General features: G+C 41.6%; 1 protein-coding gene across 25 annotated transcripts in view; it reads right to left on the reverse strand.

Annotated features, from left to right (window-relative positions):
* Positions 1 to 20480, reverse strand: part of epb41l3b (erythrocyte membrane protein band 4.1-like 3b) — a 60470-nt gene that overhangs the window by 17679 nt on the left and 22311 nt on the right. For 17 of the 25 annotated variants that reach the window (XM_086273461.1, XM_086273472.1, XM_086273465.1 and 14 more), the window contains exons 3-13: positions 18560 to 18703; positions 8443 to 8547; positions 8172 to 8214; positions 7978 to 8053; positions 7548 to 7766; positions 5588 to 5675; positions 4336 to 4380; positions 3546 to 3698; positions 1180 to 1277; positions 566 to 741; positions 97 to 302 (exon numbers count right to left, since the gene is read on the reverse strand). In XM_086273461.1, the coding sequence (XP_086129587.1) occupies positions 97 to 302; positions 566 to 741; positions 1180 to 1277; positions 3546 to 3698; positions 4336 to 4380; positions 5588 to 5675; positions 7548 to 7766; positions 7978 to 8053; positions 8172 to 8214; positions 8443 to 8547; positions 18560 to 18613 (1263 nt within the window). In that variant the 5' untranslated portion in view covers positions 18614 to 18703. The remainder of the gene's footprint in view (positions 1 to 96; positions 303 to 565; positions 742 to 1179; positions 1278 to 3545; positions 3699 to 4335; positions 4381 to 5587; positions 5676 to 7547; positions 7767 to 7977; positions 8054 to 8171; positions 8215 to 8442; positions 8548 to 18559; positions 18704 to 20480) is intronic. The other 8 variants (XM_086273473.1, XM_086273470.1, XM_086273468.1 and 5 more) reach the window with 2 other exon arrangements.

Consider the following 20480-nt stretch of genomic DNA (forward strand, 5'->3'; position numbering starts at 1 on the left):
AATCTTAGTCTTTCACGTGTAGCACCTCTCTGAATCAAACAGAAAACATCCAATGTCTCTGAAGTCCTTGAAGTCTAAATGTGGACAGCAACTTACCTTTGTGTCTTGTCTGAGCGGTGATGTGGCAGCAGGTTCTGGTGTCTCTGCTGTGTCCTTCTTAGCGTCCCCCTCCTCAGCCTTCTCTTCCTCTGCTTTTTTCTCAGTTGTTACAGTGGTGATAATGTCTCCCTTGGCAATGACTTTGGCTTCCCCGTCAGCAGCATTGTCCTTCATCAGGGTCTCGTGGTTCTCCATAATTGGAGCTGAAACACCAGAGGACAAAGATGGATGTGATGGCCAACTGCATGTCATTCACTGTGAAAAAGCTTTGGTTTGCTCCTGGACATTGCTGCTATTATATCCTTTATGCATTTGTCACTGTGCTGCTAAACATGCACCAAAAATTTAACAGCTACGTTAACAGTCAGGTGAAAATATTTTTCTTCCACTTTCCCGAGGCATAGCAACTTTCTCTTGTACAGAAACACATCCAAGAATCTCTGTCTCTGAAAAACCAACACCTCACCTCCATCTAAGCTGCGGGACATGTTGTAGCGTTTGCTGGAGGTGCGTTCAAAGAACGGAGCAGGTCTGATGATCTGAGAACTGGCCCTGCGTGTCTGAGCCTGTGTTCTGCCGCTGTAGCGAAATTTGGAGCCGAGAGTCAGGAACTTCTTTGGGGGTGCCTCGGGGGATACGAGCCTGTCAGAAGTTACCAACACTCACATTATTCAAACCAAAAATAAAAACACAGATTTAAGCATAGTGCTCTGAAACGCTAACTGCTACTTTAGTGAACATTCCCCAGAGAGCCGTGGGGCTGAGCACGCTACTCAAAACCTCCCTTCTTTTTTTTTTGCTTAAATGAACAAACTTCGCATGTTTTCAAAACGGCAACAACTATTAAGAGTCTGGACGATGCTTCTCTCACGACATGAATTCGTGTATAATGATTAGCAGTAAATCTGTGCCGACAAAGCTGTACGATCACATGTCTGATTCACAAATTCATTTGGGAAACAATGTATTATGCATGGTATTGAGTGGAGAATAAGCTTGAGCTGCCGAGGTGCACATATTATTTATAATTAAAACTTCTCAATGCTGTGTTCTCATCACAGGTCTGTTGCTTTTTCTTACCTGAAGAAGGTGTGGTGTTCCACGCAGACTTTCCAGAGCCTTTTGGCAGCACGATGATTTGGAAGCTTGAAACCAATCGTGCTTTCAAACTGCTCGAACTGCAAGTGAGACAAAATGCTGTGGTATGAGTCACCATGGAGATCCCTTTGACAATCACAATTCATTACTTTTCCCCCTAATCATATTAATGTGTTTTTATAAGGTATTTGTCTTTAATTAAAAGGATAACTGCTTTGCATTCTAGCTTGATAATACCGTAATGAATTGTGTTCACTTAAATTAACATTTGAAAACAAAGAAGGAAATTCGCCCAACTTTCTTTTTCCCCAAAGCGTTGCTGAACTTAGCCAGTAATTGCTAGATGCCCAGAGGCAGCAGCAGTTATTGGCTCTTCTCTACTTCATGAGATTTCTGCAAGAACTGATGTCAACTATTCTAGGAATGTTTGGTTTCATTCTTCTTTCATACATGAAACAGTAACTGAACTGTTGATTTATTGTCAAATTACTGCATGAAGTCACTTTCATTATTACGGTTAGCTTTTGAAAGTACTAAATATAGTAAAGTTAAGCTTGATGGCGTTTGAGTCAAGTTTCCTCAGAGTATCAGTGGTACAGATGGTGTGTGTGTGTGTGTGTGTGTGTGTAACACCGATAAACGCTCTCCCCGGTTGCTCTAGACACTGAAATTAATTCCCTTTGCAGTAAAAGTACATGCACTTTGAAAAATCCAGCAACTAAGCACTGTCACATTTAGAAGGAAGCTGATGTTAAAGTATCGTTGTCGAGGAGCTACAACCTTGCTTGCTTCTAAATGTAACTGTTGTTAGTTGTTTGCTATTTTTAAGCTGTAAATGCAAACTACTAAAAATAAATAAAATAAGGTGACACTGTGAAGCAGAAACCATTGCTTCATTTGTTTTTGTGCAAATCAAAGTGACTACAAGTGCACTGAAGAAGCAACAACAAGACAGCCCACATAAAGGGAATGGTGATGGCTACAGACTTTTGCTGTCTGATGTGAGGAAATGGGGGCTATTAAGGGAGAGTTGGACTGAAGAGCTTCAACCCAGCTGCACAACAAGCATCTGCTGCTTTATGTGAGGAGAAACAGGATGAATGGTGCACGAGCACATCTCCTGGTATTTTGTCCATACTCTTGAGACACAGCAAACATTCTTGCAACAGCATGTACGGATGCGCCATCCTGGAGGAGCTGCACTACCTGTGCAACCTGACAGGGCTGCAGGTACCAGCAGGTCATGCTATCAGCAGTGACAAGGGCACAAGTGAAAACCAAAAGTAATCAGGAGAGACGACGGGAGGCGCAATGGTTTGCTGCCACCACCCGCAAAACAATTCTCTTTTTTGGTGCTTGTCTTGTTGTTGCCACTGTGCACCAAGGTAGAGGAAATGAATTCACACTGGTTAACATATCCTAACCAGACAGATTGACATCCCTGAAGTTTGACTGACTGTGTGCAATCTAGTGTCCCCTTTGAAAACCTTTGAAACAAACATGCTAAACAAGACAGCTTTAGTTTAAATGCAGATGCCTTACTTTGTTTAATACTTGCAAAAGCTAAGAGCAATAATTGGTAAAGCTGCATTCAATATTTAGAAGTGCAGCCATTCAAAAATAAATCAAAGTTAAAATCATCTGCCTCTAAATTACATATAGTGGTTCCATTATATTCTTAACCCTGGAGGTTGTTCAAAAACTCATCAGCTCTTAGAGATGTTTCATGAAGTCCAGAAGAAGTGCTACCCACTGCTGCCACAGGGTTTTTAGTAGCTACTGGCTGAATGCAGACGCCCAGCCAGGCAACTGAGAGCTAAGTTGTTGTTACTCAGTCTCTCTCTACTCCAGCTGAGTGGTCCATTGCTCTTCAGAATATTGCTTTAGTCTCCAAGCAAGAGGAAGTGCACACCAACATACCTCCATCCCACCATTCGACTTAGCAATCAAGTCAAATAAAGCGTATAATGGATGGCACGATCAGGCCCATGACTGCTTTTTTGCTGTCCTTGTGTTGTGGATTTTTAAAAGTGCTCTATAAATATGTATTTTTTTAGTTTAAGCATAGTGAAATCCCAGTGCTGTACTTTTGCCACAGATCTCAATGACACATTTTACAATCACCCAATTCCCTGCCCTAATTTTATATTCATATTTCCAACATAAATCAGCTACAGACTACAATGCACACATAGCAGAGATGGGGTATTATGAATGTAGTGGCAACAACACGTGTTAGAATTTAAATTACTGGTCTTTATAGCTGATACACAATTTCAAAAAGGTTTCTAGTTTATGTTTGCTGCTGCAAGAAAGTCATTTCCAGTATCTTCATAACGTATCTTTACCTCGCCGGGCCGGATTTTGATGTAGAAGTTGTTCCTTTTGTAGGAGATTTTGAGGATTTTGGGCCAGGCGAATCTGTTGATCCGCAACCTGTCTCTGTAGATGAGTAGGCCACTTGCACAAACTCCCAGCATAATCTCCACACCCTCCGAGTCCTGGAAACAACACAAACATCAACACACGACAAAGCAAAATATGGAAATACGTTATGTTTGAAATATTGTTTACAAGATGTTATTTAACACAAAGTCCTTGACAAGCTTTACAAAGAAGTTCACTGACCACGGCACCGTTTTCTTTTTCTTTTTTGTGGTCTCTAAAATATGAACTTCCATAGACTCTACAGGATATACGGGAGGCGTTTAGGTGACGGTGCACAGCAGGACAAAGTGGAGTTTAAGATAAGAGCCAGGTTTGTGATAATAACAGGGTTAAGCAGGCAGGTGGAGAGTAGATTCAGGCATATGGCACTCTAAACTCTTCTATGCAGGCTGTGTGGAGTTTGGATTAAGACTGAAGGGGTTCCAACTGGCAAAAGGAACAGTGAAGTTTCGGGAAATGGTGGATGAAGCACAAAAATGACGCTCTTCACTGCACAAAGCATGAGATGAGCAGGTAAAAATGAATGACGACGTTTTGAAAAGGCAGGCGCTGATCCAAAGCATGAACAACCAGCCTTAAGTGATTTGTGGGGTGCTTAAAATGACACCTTTGAAGGAAACCATGCACAAGTAGAGACCACATAGACACACACTCTCATTCGGGCAAAGCACATGGAAAGCAGCCTCTTACCTCTCCCTCAGCTGGAGCCAAGCATTCATAGAGATTCCCTACCAACTTTGCATTTAGTGAGAGAGGAGAGAAGACAAAAGAGGGATGCTGGTCTGATATGTACATCTTTTTCTCGTGTATCAAAACTGTGACTCACAGAAGCAACACTGAGCATTGATGTCTGCTCGTTTGATCAAGGCCGCTTCCGCATCTCTGTCATCTCCTCTATTCTGATCTAAATCTGTGAAGGCAATTTCCTCCCCATCATGTGCATCTAGACCCTTTTTTGACTTTCAAAGCACATTTGATAACAGATTCATATCAAGAAGACTGATGGCTGTAATTTTCTTTTATGACAACAGCGGCCCCGCTGTCCTACACCAGCTCTCTGTTTTTACCGCCCGTTTTCTAGTGACATATTTGATCCAATCTGGACAGTAGAATAAAACAGATGGGAAATTATCCAAGTCAAGCTGGGCTCCAGACCCCCTCCCACCTATCGCCCCTCTTAAACCCATCCCATCCCCAGAGAGGCAACAGTGACACAATGTCAGTCAGTCAGGGGAGCAGCGGTGGCATGTTAAATTGAGGCATTACTGTGGCAGCCATGATGTGTCTGAAGCAGCAGTGTTGTGGTAGCAAGCGTCAATACCGACTGCATGGGTGATGTGTTTGTATAAGACCTCACACAGAAAACGCCAAAAACAGTTTACGTCCACATTCTGAAAAACATGAATTGTTTTGAAACACCCACCACGTCTGACGAGGTGAAAGTCCTTCAGCTCCACCTCTTTGTTTATAGTAACAAATTAAATAACTAGTTTTTACATTTTGGTGTTTTTATCTTAGGCCTCTGTGATATCGTGGTAGCTAAGTCCATCTTTTACACAAAGACTATTCTAACCTCACATAAAGGTGAAGCCTCTCATTTGTGTAAATTAGCGATATATTCATGTACTGGTGGGAGAGAGACTTTTAGACTCTGTGCCAATGTTAACTTCATATTTAATGAGTAAATATGAGACTGAGCGATGGTTGTTTGCTTTCTTGCACATGTCGACTGTAAAGAGGGGAAAAAAGTTACTGTTTGGTTTGCATGTATAATGAAGCACGCTGTAAAAACTCACAGGTTAACCTTTAAAAAAAACAACTAAATCGATTTCCACATTTGACTTCACATTAACCAGTTAGGTTGAATTCTATAGACTGATATATCATTGTGTTGTAAGAAATATTAATAAATAAATACTTAAGATTTGTTGCGATTTGCTACCTTAGCGTGGTGGAGGTCCACACCGTACATGGATAGCTTCTTGGCATTTTCCAAGAAGTGCATCTCGGCATCAGCCGGTGACATCCCCCTGAATGCACACAACAGAGCACGTCAGACATAAACACGTAAGGCAAAGAGATTTAAACCTCTCTTTTTTTCTTAAAAGCAGACTTAAACCTTTCTGACCAATGTGACAAGAGAGAGAGAGAAAATCTCTACATGGATTATTAGCAGGATTATAGCTTGAAAGATTTTGGAAAAAGGCTGTTTTCATGGATGTTTTTAGCTGAAGTTCTATTGAGAATTCTAAGTGTATCCATTTTTAGATTGTCTAATAGGGCTGCCACAAACGATTATTTTGATAGTCGACTAGTCACCGATTATTTTTGCGATTAGTCGACTAATCAGATCATCATCCATTAGACGTAAAACTACAGCTTATTGCACCAGCAGCATCTGCTCTTATATAACTATCATTAGCTTACAGCTTGAAGTGTTTAAGGTCTGTGCTAACTAAAAATAAAGACAAGATGATAGTTTATTAAATTTTAATGAAATTTGCAGATTGTTTCGGTGAAGTTTAATAAACTCCTTGCTATCTAAACTATAACAGGACACTGGAGTATATTCTGGAGCATCTCACACTTCTGATAATCAGCTGTCTGCTTGACGTTTATTCAGCTGTGTAAAAACTATAACTTTAATCTCAGACAAACTGATTTACTCAGGAACAAATAAAATACTAAAAAAAAAAAGCCAAACAATAACATTTTAAGTTATCTAAGTGACTTATATATATTTAACCTGAGTAGCGAAAGACGGCGGTGGGTTTGAAAACGATTTGCGGGGAGTCCGGTGTTCTCACGGCGCTAGTGAGCCTAGCCCCCGGCTCGCTAACGAGCTAGTGGGTAACAGATGTCTCCGAAAACGTCGGAGCGCTTTTGAAAATATGTGGTGTCCTGATAAACTGAGCCGATATTTGAGGTTTACACAGCTACATTCTCGCCTGAAAATATGTTAAACGTTTATTTTGTGACCCAGAAAGAATAATAAGAGTAACATTAAAACTAACTAGCTGCCGCCATTGTTGGAAACTGCGCTGGGCCGCGCTATGAATTCTGGGACACAGCTGCTTCTTCTTCTTCTTCGGGGTTTAACGGTAGCTGACATCCTTGTACATGCAATGCTGCCATCTTCTGTTTCAGTCCGTTATTACACTCTTAAATCCTGCCACTTATTCCTGCGTCTTTTGTGATCGTACAAAGTTTCAAACGACACGTCGACTATTAAATCAGTCGTCGACGATTTTGATAGTCGACGTAATCGTGACTAGTCGACAAATCGTGGCAGCCCTATTGTCTAAGACCCTAATCCTGGAAATGTCACTGCAGCCAATGGACCAGCATCAAATTACAGACAAATCATTACAATAAAGGGGAATGAGGGGGCTCAAAAGAGAGACTTAGGTCAGATTGTGAATGTTCACTCAGATTCACAGATTGATTCAAGGCCTAATAATGACATAAAAACTAGATGTGCAATTCAACTTCAGATTTATGAAGAATTTGATCAGAGGACCTTATTACACACATGTCATCACTAAATGCAAACAGAGCATTTTATTAGTAGAAAAAAAATGATGGGTCCTTTTTAGTGCTGTCAACGTTAATTTCGTTAAACTGACGTTAACGCGCTAACTCACTAACGACATTAACATCATTTTAACGAGATTAACGCTGACAGCACTAGTCCTTTTATGTTCTATGTATCATATGCGATCCATTCAGTGAGACGAGAAAAGCAGTTTATATTTTCTAAAAACATTCTACGAACATGTCATGTGTCATTTCCACAGAAGAAATTTAAAGTGACATGTTTATGACCACCAATAATAAATTCACTGGACTATTTGACACCCTTCTGACTCTTTCTATTAATAAATAGCACTACAGATACTAACTTGTAAGTCTTGTGGAGCTCCATGACCTTCTCCTCTAGCTCTTTGGTCTGGTTGGGTGCGAAGCGCAGTTCACTGAGGTAGTCGCTGGCGAGTTCCTCTGAGTCATAGTCTCCAAGTTCGGACTGCGCTGTATACGAGCCCAGCACCGTGTGGGTGGCAAAGGAACAGGGCAGGCGACCTGAAACTACATCATCCCTCAGCTGCAAGCACAGGTAGTACCTGAGAGAATGAGGACAAAATATACAATATATATGTAAACAAAACTGCAATTTCGTGTTTTTAAAAAAAAAAAAAAATCATATCTAATGTCTGGATTTTCTCATTTCTTTGAAAACTTCCTGAGATTTTTAAGTGCTAGAAGTACATTTTTATGCATCCAAGTCTATAAAAGGTTTATAGAAGAACATAAGCAAAGGACAGCAAAACCGACCTTGTGATGTCCTCAGTCAGTTGTGAGGGGTCTGGTGGGTAAAACTTTACATTGAAAGCAAAGTTCCAGGGTCCAGCTGAGGTATCGACAGAACATCAAATGATTAAAAATCAACATTCAACAACATCAAAGGCTTCACTTGGAAATTCAGAGGATATAACAATCAGGTAGCTTCACTGGATTGCTGCACTCACTCCTGATCTGCTTCTTCAGCTCCTTGGAAGGATCCAGCCAATTCTGCGAGACAACCACAGAAGATGAAACATGAAATCATCTCTAATTTGGGAGCAAATTACCAAGAACTCAGAGGGGGAAATCCTGCCTGGTATGCATATGTAACAGTTATCTTATAAATGTCTTCTTGAAAGAAACATTTAACTTCATTTCCTACCGTCGATGAACCACTTTCCAAGTAAAAATATATAACATGTTAGTTAATAAGATTGCCTTAAAATAAAAAAGTACCTTTTGATTCTCTACATCTCTATATGTAATGCCAAAATAGTCCTTCTCTAGTAGGTTGAGGTGATCACACACTTTATCAAAGAGGAACTGGCCCTTGGCTCGTTTCTGTGAACAGAAAAAGAATAAAAGCACATGTTGAATGCAGAGTCATTTGATGGGTATACTGATGTGAAACATTTGAACATACAGAACACAGAAACTCATTTAAAATAAACAGTCACACCAAATTAGATTAGTAGGATTGTGTAATTTCTTTTAAGAGTTTTTCCAGTAATGCAAACTCTTCATTTGTCCTGATTTGCTTAACAATTACCCACAAAATAATGATAAACACAAACAATAAAGCAATATCATTAATCCATGTTGCAGCTTAAAAAGCTATTTTACGCTGCCGTGGGACTGCGTTCCCCTTCAAGTCCTTCTCTTCTTATTGTTATCTCAATAATTAAATGAAAGTGAGCTCATCTCTGCAAAACCCCATTATGAATATAAATTTGTGAAAATGAAGCAAATTATTATTATTATTATTCTGCTGCGTGATGTAAGCCTGGGTACCGGAGACACAATCCACCAACCTGGCAACTCTGGATCGATTCCCTCTATAAAAAGCATAAACACACTTTCAAATTCCTGACCATTGGTTGCGTGAATGCATTACATCGATCGACTGCACATCTGAGTGCTGGACGTCATCAGCTGGAGCTTTGTCATCCCCCCCCTCGTGAAGAGGTTGGACTTCCAGTACTCATTTGACCAGCTCACAGAGGATATTTTAAGGCCCGAGTTGCCATGACACAGACGTCTTCTGCTTGCACAAAACCAATGCCAGCTCGTCACGTTTGGATCGGCTGAAGCCCACAGCCACAGCCTAACCTATCCAGAACACGGCTATTTATCTGCCACACTCACATGGATGCAATAATACATCCTGGATGTGAAACAAAGAACTAACGGGTGTGTGCATGAGCACACACACATCTTTAAATAAGAAGATTCTTGCATGTGTGTGCGCGTGTGATTTTAACAATGCTGGTAGAGGTGCTGGTGGCAGAGAGTTAATCCTACCAGAACATCTCCGAGGGAATTAGCACAGTTATGTCAGACTACTGCTGCCTGGGTGTGACAATCTCCTCTTAATGCAACACTTAAAGCTGGCTGGCTTAAATGACACAGACAAAAAAAAAAAAAAAAAAAAAAAAAATGGCTGTGATATGCAAACAGAGGTTTTCAGATCAGTCAAATAAGCTGCCAATCATTAAACTATATCTATAAATAAGCTAATGGGGTACTGCACACGTATTCCTGGAGTTCTCTAGCAGAAGAAAGACCAGAAATCAGAAGTATACTGATCTTAAATTGTGAAAGCTTGATCAATCAGGACAGTGAGACCGTCACAGAGGTTAAACACTCCTAAGGATTAAAAACTGATTGTGCATCAAACCATGCATTATGGTTCATCTGTTACTTTAATTAGTTTTCTAGTCATTTTAAGAACACTTTCAGTCATTACTTGACCTATAAAATGTTAGACAACACATTTTTCCAGAGTCTTTGTTCCCTTCAGGCATCCTGTGTCATCCAACTGACTGTCCAAAAGCCAACAATAATAATTTCACAAAGATAAAAGACTAAATTTGATTAACTGACTATCAAAATAGGCTAAATAACTGCCTGCCAACAGACTCACTGACTAATCACTTTAGCTCTAATTAAAGCCAAAATTTAGCATGAATTCTCATGTCCTTTAGAGAAAGGATGATTTAACTGAAAGCAATTCAACACATTGTGTGGGATGTTTTTCTGCCTCCAACAACCTTTGAAGTGAGGGAGAGCGGTTCAGCTGTTCTGTGTCATAGAAAATGATGGGAAACGATTATTGCGGACATTTTTCCCCCCACAGGAGGAAATTAAATTGAGCTGGAAAACTACAAGGTCAGGAGGATAAAAATGTCAAATCCTGACATTCTGGACCAGTTTCAAGTCTGGACTGGGAGGAGGAGAAGAACTCCCTGGCAATTATGAGGGTCTTCTGACATCAGCTGTACTACTGTGTCAAACACCATAAGCTGACCTGGCTTTTGTCCGGCTCACCCTCAGCTGCAGGAGCACACAGAGCATTTTTTCCCCCTAAAGCTGAAATTTAATTCTTCTGACTGGTCATGTTAGTGCCTTAACTGCTGCTATGAAAAGCCTTACAGGAAGCAGCGAACTTATTAGTCTCCTGCTTTATATCATAGTGATTGCAAGTATTAGTCACTGTTGTAAACAATGCACAAATGGAGACACCTTTACTGTGATTAAGAGCATTATCAAGCAGGTGTCATGCACGCCACTGCATCGATTAACACAGCCTGATTTTGTAGCATTACTCGTTAAAAAGGTGTGCAGAAAAGTAAATGTCCCGAGTAGGTGTAAAATTTCTGCACCCACAAATTAAAAAATATAAATAAAAAAAAAGCACTGCTTCTTAACACAGAGTGTCACAAAATGTCTATGTTGTGCATTTCTAAGCAGAAAACTGCACTGTAACAATATTGTTATTCATTTAACCAGGAGTGTCAAATGAAAGGCCCTGGGTCCAGAATCAGCCATGTCAGACTCCAATTCGACCCACTGGAAGGTGTTGGAAAATGTGAACGAGTGTATAGATTTTGAACTTTTACAGCTTTTCCTATGAATAAAGCCCCCCCCATTACCATTTATACTACACCAAAGTAGTAAAGTAATAGATAAACAATTGAATAAGATAAAAATTCCTGTTTTTACAATCTAGCACCCTCACCCGATGTTGGCTTCATCGGGTGAGGGCCTCCAGCTCGCACTGGGAATGAAGATCAGCACCTCCAAATCTGAGGCCATGGTTCTCAGCCGGAAAAGGGTGGAGTGCCCACTCCGGGTCGGGGATAAATGGTAAATGGTAAATGGCCTGTATTTATATAGCGCTTTACTAGTCCCTAAGGACCCCAAAGCACTTTACATATCCAGTCATCCACCCATTCACACACACATTCACACACTTGGGGATGAGTTCCTGCCCCAAGTGGAGGAGTTCAAGTATCTCGGGGTCTTGTTCACGAGTGATGGGAGAAGGGAGCCGGAGATCGACAGACGGATTGGGGCTGCAGCTGCAGTAATGCGGACGCTGCACCGGTCTGTCGTGGTGAAGAGGGAGCTGAGTGTAAAAGCGAAGCTCTCAATTTACCGGTCGATCTACGTCCCTACCCTCACCTATGGCCACGAGCTGTGGGTAGTGACCGAAAGAACGAGATCGCGGATACAAGCGGCAGAAATGAGCTTCCTCCGAAGGGTGGCTGGCCTCTCCCTTAGAGATAGGGTGAGAAGTTCGGCCATCCGGGAGGGGCTCAGAGTAGAGCCGCTGCTGCTCCACATCGAAAGGAGCCAGCTGAGGTGGTTCGGGCATCTGACAAGGATGCCCCCTGGGCGCCTCCTGGGTGAGGTGTTCCAGGCATGTCCCACCGGGAGGAGGCCCCGGGGCAGACCCAGGACACGCTGGAGAGATTATATCTCTCGGCTGGCCTGGGAACGCCTTGGTATTCCCCCGGATAAGCTGGAGGAGGTGGCTGGGGAGAGGGAGGTCTGGGCCTCTTTGCTTAGGCTGCTGCCCCTGCGACCCGGCCTCGGATAAAGCGGATGAAGATGGATGGATGGATGGAATACAATCTAGCATTAAAAAAAAAAAAGTTTTTCTGGTTCAATTCGGTCCATGGTAAAAAAGAAAAGACAAAAAAAGTAACATTTTTGACACCAACTAAATAAGCACTAACTTCACGTTTTATAAGTACGGGACAGTCTAGGCAATGAGCTACGCTTGAGCTATGAGCTAAAGGTTAAATGTGAATTTTCTCATTTTTGCTTGATGTTTTTGTATAATCAAACATTTTAGACGATACAATTGTCAACTTTTCTCTGCTTTATATTTCTTACTCCACAGAGTAGTTCATATCCCCTCTAATACACCAAATCCACCGTCATCTGGAAGTATTCCCTAAAATAATGGATCTTAGTGTTCAGAAATAGTAAAGTGGGGCAAAGAAAGCCTTTGCTTTGCCCATCCTAGCAGGTGGGCAGCACTGGGAGCTTACAGGATAGTAAGCAGATGGGATGCAATAAGTAAACACTAAGTATTAAGATGAAAAAAGAAAAGAATTTAAAATTAGAAACTTTATTTAATTATCAATTTTTCTCTTTTGTGAGCTCCTTATAACTGACTGTCTATTCATAATAATCTGAAGTAAACTCAATTAAAATAAACAAATGTACTGATACATTATAAATAAATCTCATAAGGTAACATGTTTGAAAGCACACGATTAGGTCACATCTTGCTGCTGTCTGGTGTAACCCTACTGATTACACACACAAGATCAGTTTGCTTAAGAAAAGCATCAATAACGTTTTCTGTGAATCTGGAGGAGTGGACTTCAGTCAGAAAAAACCTAAAACAACAACCCTTGGTGGTAAAGGTTATCTCAGCTTTGGCTTAAAGACCTTTATCTCTTAATATTAAGCTTACTGTAAACCATTTACAAGCCAACCAAGCCAAACTAAAACCAAAGATGCTGCTTAGTTGTGTTTGTGTTTTGGTGCTTGAGCCATGTTTGGTAATAACACAGAAGGCACGTTGCCTAGCAGCAGTAAATTAGTAAATGGCCTGCATTTGTATAGCGCTTTTCTAGTCCATAGGACCCCAAAGCGCTTTACACTACATTCAGTCATCCACCCATTCACACACACATTCACACACTGGCGATGGCAAGCTACATTGTAGCCACAGCTGCCCTGGGGCGCACTGACAGAGGCGAGGCTGCCGGACACAGGCGCCACCGGGCCCTCTGACCACCACCAGTAGGCAAACATGGGGTTAGTATCTTGCCCAAGGATATTTGGCATGCAGCCAGGATGCAGCCTGGGATCGAACCACCGACCTTCTGATTAGTGGCTGACCTGCTCTGACCTGCTCTGCCACCTGAGCTACAGCCACCCAGGGTGAGATACCCCTTTACCCCTCGTGTGACCCTCGTGAAAAAAGGGTCCCGTTTGGGTCCCTTTTTTCACGAGGGTCACACGAGGGTTAAATTACCTGCCATTTGTGAAAGAAGGCTTCAGAGTCATGTTTTGAATTTTTCAGGTTGTGTAACACATTTATTAAACATTTCAATAAAACATGAAATGTTTTTAATTGAAAATTCTCAAAAATGTCTTTGTTTTCTTAAAGTGTTCATATTTTAGATCATGTGTAGCTCTTTCAGCATAAACTAAAACAAATAAAAAAACTTTTCCTGACTTAAGGTTAACAAATCTGGACTGATCCCCCACTTCCACGTCACCATCCTTAATAAAAGTCCTTCCAGTGGCACAGTGGGCCTTCGTAATCATGCCAACCCACTGTGTCAATGACACCGATTCCCTCCAACAATTGCCCCCATTGCCCCAAACCAGCCAGCCAATCCCTCCATCCCAGCCCCTGGTGGGGAGGAATCCACTAAAGGAGATTTGCAGAGGGGGGTCTGCTTCTCTTTTTCAGCCTGAACACGTTTTGGGAATCCTACAAAGTTTCCTAACTTTGACAAAAGACTCAACTTTGCTATGGAAGAAATATTTCATGAGCCAAATGTCACATAAGTTCAGAAGTCAGACTTACTCCTGAATTAATGACACTCAGACAGAAAGAAAGACTGTTTGAAGGGCAGAAAGCAGCTGTTTGGCTGTGGAGCTAAACTCATATTTACAACAGAAAGGCATTTGCCTCAAAGGCTCTATTAGTTGTGAGGTTATTCCTGAATACTCGATACTTAAAGACTGCAGCTTATCAGAGGGTCCCACTCAAGCGAACAGTTCTGCTTTAGAAAAACTTTACAAAGCAGAAATAATAAGATAATACAAATGGAGAAATTCAAAACAGTCTGACACAGTTGGTCAAAACCACACAGCAAACCGACAAATAAATAAATAAATAAATAAATAAATAAAATTCTTTGACAGATTATCGAGCTCTGAAAGTAATGACTCCATCCACACTAGGGCTGAACGATTATGGAAAATAATCTAATTGCGATTTTTTGCCCCAATATTGCGATTGCGATGCGATATGCGATTATTTTTTAAGGTCTTTGTGTTCTGTATTATTAAACAAAGACAAGCAATACATCACATAGTATGGCCAATACTATATTACATTAATTTTAAACTGTTCTTTCCTGGAAGACAGACCTCTGTTATGATGACATGAGGTGATGCATGAATTGATGACTGACATTTTTATTTAACTTCTTCAATCACAACAGTATATTTGAACATACACAATAGTTTATTTTTAGCTTACAAACATCTGAGCATAAAGTGCTGACAAGGAACCCTGGTGTAAACATTAAAATGAAAGTCAGTACAATGTGCAGATTGCAGAAATATACATAAACAAAATCAGTGGCTTTACCACACTCAGTTTTTCGACATCTGTGAACTACTAGACAGTCATTCAATTAAAAAATAATATTAAATAAAACTAATAAATAAAAAATACACACATCTTACTGATCTCTGCAGTCAGTAACATTACACATAAAGTGCAAACATAATAGCAATTGTATAAACACACACACAAACACGCCTTTAAAATTTAAAGGCGTGAAATTGGACGGTCTAGTTCTGATTAGCGTCACCGCTGTCTCGGTGGAGTTTAATAAACTCGGCCGTCTGCTTCTTGCTATCTAAAATATAACCAGACACTGGCGTAAATTCTCGACTGTCTCATACTTCTGTTTAATAAGTTTTCTGTTTGACGTTTAGTCAGCTGTGTGAAAACCAAGGAGGAACCCACCCGGGGGATTAATAAAGTTTTATTTTATCTAATCTAATAACTTTAATCTCAGCCAAACCGATTTACTCACGAACAAACAAAACACTGAAAAAAGCCCAACAATAACATTTTTAGGTTGTCTAAGTGACTTATATATTACGTTTAACCCGAGCAGTGAAACTCCGCGGTGATCTGAAAATGATGTGCCGGAAGTTGTGCCGTTCTCGGCCGCATCAGTAACCCTCGAGCTCCCGGCTAGCTGTCGAGCTGGTGGGTAGCAGACGCCTCTGAAAACGTCGAAGCACTTTTGCAAATATGGGATATCTTGATAAACCGAGCAGATATTTGATGTTTACACAACTACTTTCTCGCCTGAAAATATTTTAAAAGTTTATTTTGTGACCCAGAAAGATTAGTATGAGTAATTTTAAAACTTAGTAGCGGCCGCCATTGCTGGAAACTGGAGTTTGGCTGGGCCGCGCTATGAATTCTGGGATATGGTAGTAATTTGGACAGCCTTCGGCGCGTCGCTGTGACGTAATCGGTCTACAAATGCGGCCTCAGGAGGATGCAGCCCATGAATTTGGACATGTCCAGAGTATAATCGCAGCCTTTGCGGTTAGAAAATTGCACTTGATCATGTCGCGATATTATCGCAAATGCGATATATCGTTCAGCCCTAATCCACACCCCGCCATGCTAATAATGATTAACAACCAACTCATGCTCCATTTCTTCTCCTCCCAAAATATCCCATTTCCATATTTAATTTCCCTATATTATGATAAAAGCCATGCTTCTAGGCTAGTGTGGGGTTCCGAGTTTCACATTTACAACACAAAGACACATGTTTTTCCACTGATTGTTGGCTCTCTTTTCCTCAAAGGGTTTATTTCTGGAGAGCAGATGAGCTTTGAAGTAAGAACTGAACATTTAAGAACCATTACATGAATATTTTGTTCCCCCCTACAGACTACCCAGAGAAGGTTTGGAGGAAAAACAAAATCCCATAAAACAGTTTGACAATGCAAATGCGAGTGTGCAGAGAAAAGCGTGAAATCACTGCTTCTAAGCAGGGCCGTCAAAACAGCAGCTTTATTCTGTTAATACAACGTGCAGGGATCATAAAAGTAACACACAGATGAATTCTGGGTAATGGAGAAGACCACTGGCACAAGCTATCAAATCATGTGAGTACTGATGATTACTGACGCCCTGACAGGAAACATTTGTTTTATATATTAAAGCAATACGTAAGGTTGCTCACATCGTTCAACTGTAATAATAATAATAACAATAATAATAATAATAATAATAATAATAATAGTGCAGTGGAACGCCATGAGCTGCATTTCACATGCAGAAGGAAAAATAAAGATAACTTTACTTGACAAATGTGATGGAACAGGGCTCATAAACAAGTTCTTATATAAACACGACATAAAGGGAGCCAACCAGCCATTCAGCAGTCAGAGCTGAAAACACTAGAAATCAGCCGATTCTGGTCCCCACCAGGCGATCGGAGTGTTTACACACATCTTCAACCTTTCCCTCTCTCTGTCTGTAGTCCCAGCCTGCTTCAAAATGGCCACCATCGTCCCTGTACCCAAATCCTCCACCATCTCCTCACTGAACGACTGGCGACCTGTAGCCCTGACCCCCATCGTGAGCAAATGCTTCGAGAAGCTGATCAGGGACTTCGTTTGCTCTGCACTACCCGACTCACTGGACCCTCTACAATTCGCATACCGCCACAACAGGTCCACTGATGATGCCATAGCCCTGACACTACATACTGCCCTCTCGCACCTGGAGAAGAGAGACACGTATGTGAGAATGCTGTTTGTAGCTTACAGCTCAGCATTCAATACCATCGTTCCCTCGAAGCTGGACAGGAAACTGCAGGATCTAGGACTGAGCAGCTCCCTCTGCAGCTGGATCCTTAACTTCCTGTCTGACAGACGCCAAGTGGTCAGACTGGGCAGCATCACCTCATCCCCCATCACACTGAACACTGGTGCTCCACAGGGGTGTGTACTGAGCCCTCTCCTATACTCACTCTACACCTACGACTGCACAGCCACTAACAACTCCAACATCATTGTGAAGTTTGCGGATGACACTACAGTGGTGGGTCTTATCACCAACAGTGATGAGACGGCTTACAGGGAGGAGGTCAGCGCCCTGACCCACTGGTGTCAAGACAACCATCTCACCCTCAACGTCGCAAAGACAAAGGAGTTGATAGTGGACTTCCGGAGGTGCAGAGAAGTACACACCCCCATCACCATCAACGGCGCTGCTGTGGAGAGAGTGAGCAGCTTCCGGTTCCTTGGTGTACATCTGGCTGAGGATCTTACGTGGTCAGTACACACAAACAAAACAGTGAAGAAGGCGCAGCAGCGCCTCTTCTTTCTCAGGAGATTGAAAAGATTCGGCATGAGCCCCCACATCCTCAGGACCTTCTATCGCTGTGCCATTGAGAGCATCCTCACTGGATGCATCACCACCTGATATGGCAACAGCACCGCCTACAACTGCAAAGCTCTCCAGCGAGTAGTGCGGTGCTCTGAACGGATAATTGGAGGTGAGCTTCCCTCCCTGCAGGACATCTACAGGAAGCGGTGCCTGAGGAAAGCGGGAAGGATCATCAAGGATTCCAGCCATAAACTGTTCAGACTACTTCCATCAGGAAGGAGGTTCTGCAGCATCCGGTCCTGTACCAGCAGACTGAGAGACAGCTTTTTCCATCAGGCCATCATAGACACCTCAGCTTCACTACTGGAACTTCAACATTATGCACTCCATACTGTACAGTAATGCCCCTTGTTTTGCACAATATCCAACTGCTAACCTCTGTATATTCTATTTGTGTTTACTCCATTTAATTTTTAAATATGTACACACACACACACACACACACACACACACACACACACACACACACACACACACATTCAGTAATATGCATACACTCTTATATTGTACATATATTTATTCATATAATTCTCAGATTTAGCCATTCTTATATTTTGCTTGTTCTTATGTTATTGTATTTTTGCACACCTCTGTTGCTTGTGAAGCTCGCACACAAGAATTTCCCTCACATGTACTGTACCAGTGTACCTGCACATGTGATGTGACAATAAAAGTGATTTGATTTGATTCTTGCCTTCTCTTTTTGGACCTGAACAGTTTCCATGTGGCTCGAGTCTCTTACATATTAAAGTAGTGACGAAGCTGATGGAAACAGAATATTTAAAATGACCACCACTCTGTGTTAAACTTAAAGCGTCTCACCTCTACATTGAGCGTGAAGTCTAAGCCATCCAGCAGAGTGACTTTACACTGCATGATCTTCACCTTCTTGACTCCTCTCAGCGGAGACCTAGACAGACGACTGGTGGATGACCTGTGGGATACCAGATCCTCTTCCTGCTGCTCCTGGCAAAAAGAGGAAAATGTGTCACTTAAAAATAATGAGAATAATACATTTACAATAACAGTTTTCTACATTTGGGATAGAGCTGAGTGGAATTTCCTTGTTAAAAGTAATGAGCTGCTTCTACCTTGTCATGCTAATTGTGGATAGAGGCATTAACGTCTCTAAATGTCCACCAGAAGAGAAGTTTCCTTACCTAAATCACCGTTAATGTAAACCTAAAAATAGACACTGGGACCCTGACTGAGTGTAATCAGGTCCCACTGAGAACAGCTAGGGGTGTACCGCCATTTTGTCTTAAGGAGAGAAAATCCAATTTTCCACTTCGCTGAAAACAAAGCCTTTGCTGACTGACTTTATGCTGAATAGACGCCGTTGCTTCGAGATATTTTTCTTTCTTACATACAGTGAATTTAATTCCCCCCTTTTATTCTGATGAAGAACATTTCTTATCTTGCTCTTCAAGCCATTTTCATTGCATTGTTCCTGCAGTATCTACTGCAGCTCATGTGGACTACTCTCCCCGTAGACTCATTTTGATGTAGTATTAAACAATAGAAGCAGAATAAGATGACTCTAAAGAACACAAGAATGAAAGGTCAAGTTAACATTTCTAGGAAATACCACAAAACACATTCTCCCCCCCCCCATTTGTTTTGACGTATGACTGGTGAGAACAGGCACCACAGATGTATGAAATCACAGTTACATGTGCACCCTGCTGGAGAACGTGCCTCGCAGGGAAGGCCGACAGTGTTGTGTCAGACTGGTGCAATTTCCCCTCAGTCTTGCTCCTGGCAATTCCCACAGCTCTAACACTGATGGTGCATCACTGATCATCCTCAGTGTGGAAAAACAAGGGGTGCATAATGTTGCTGTGTGAATTTGAAAGAATCCTGGGGTCGATTAGCTCAGTGGGCAACACTGCAAGTTATAAAAGAAGATCATATATATGTATAACTATTCCCCTGGAGCTACTTGGATCTAGGAGAATAGCAATGTTCACTTTGGACCAAACCACAAACTGTAGCCTGAGAGGTGAAGCCAAAAGGGAGCTGCCTTAGCATTTTCTCTAGTGGCCAGCAGGGAGCGACTCATCTATATGCAAAAAAGAAATCTCAGGTAGAAACCTGTAAGATAATGATCCCACTTCTCACTTGCCTTATTATCCCAGCAGGTGCTTTCCTAATCACTTTATGGTAACAATTGCCCATTCAATTGCTTCAATTCCTGATCCCGATTTCGATAAAAGCAGATGACGGAGCAGGAATGCTTTAGGACATGGCTATGCTGTGACTGACGAGTCACTACTGTGTGAGCACGCAGTGTCCTCGGTTTCTCAGAACACATGTTTGTGCTGGCCATATTACACCCATCTTTTATATCCAGTCTCTGTATACATCTTAAATATCTCACCAAGTGCTTGACTAATGTCTGAGAAATGCAGCACAAATAAGCATTACCCTGGGAAGACAGGGTAGTAATTGGATTCCCAGTATTTTGAATCCAGCGCCATCAATAGTCCAAGATTTTTGGTTTATGACTAAAAACCCCATTCCTAAGGACAACTGAGGCCAAAGGGAATATGCTGCTCTTTTAGCAACGCTAAATAGCTTTATAAAGATTGCAGACACAGTCAAGTTTTAGCATCTGAATGAAAGCAATGCTGCGCCCATGTAAAGCCTAAAGCTGAAATTAAAATCTGGCTACCACAGAAGTGTTTAATGTAGACAAATGATATCAATAACATCAATGCAAAATATTGTACAAGTCAGACTT

Source organism: Aulonocara sp. 'chitande type north' Nkhata Bay, linkage group LG18 (genome assembly GCF_057382095.1).
Source record: "Aulonocara sp. 'chitande type north' Nkhata Bay isolate Kocher_YH1m ecotype deep benthic linkage group LG18, A_spYH_male_GT1.1, whole genome shotgun sequence".
Lineage (NCBI taxonomy): Eukaryota > Metazoa > Chordata > Actinopteri > Cichliformes > Cichlidae > Aulonocara > Aulonocara sp. 'chitande type north' Nkhata Bay.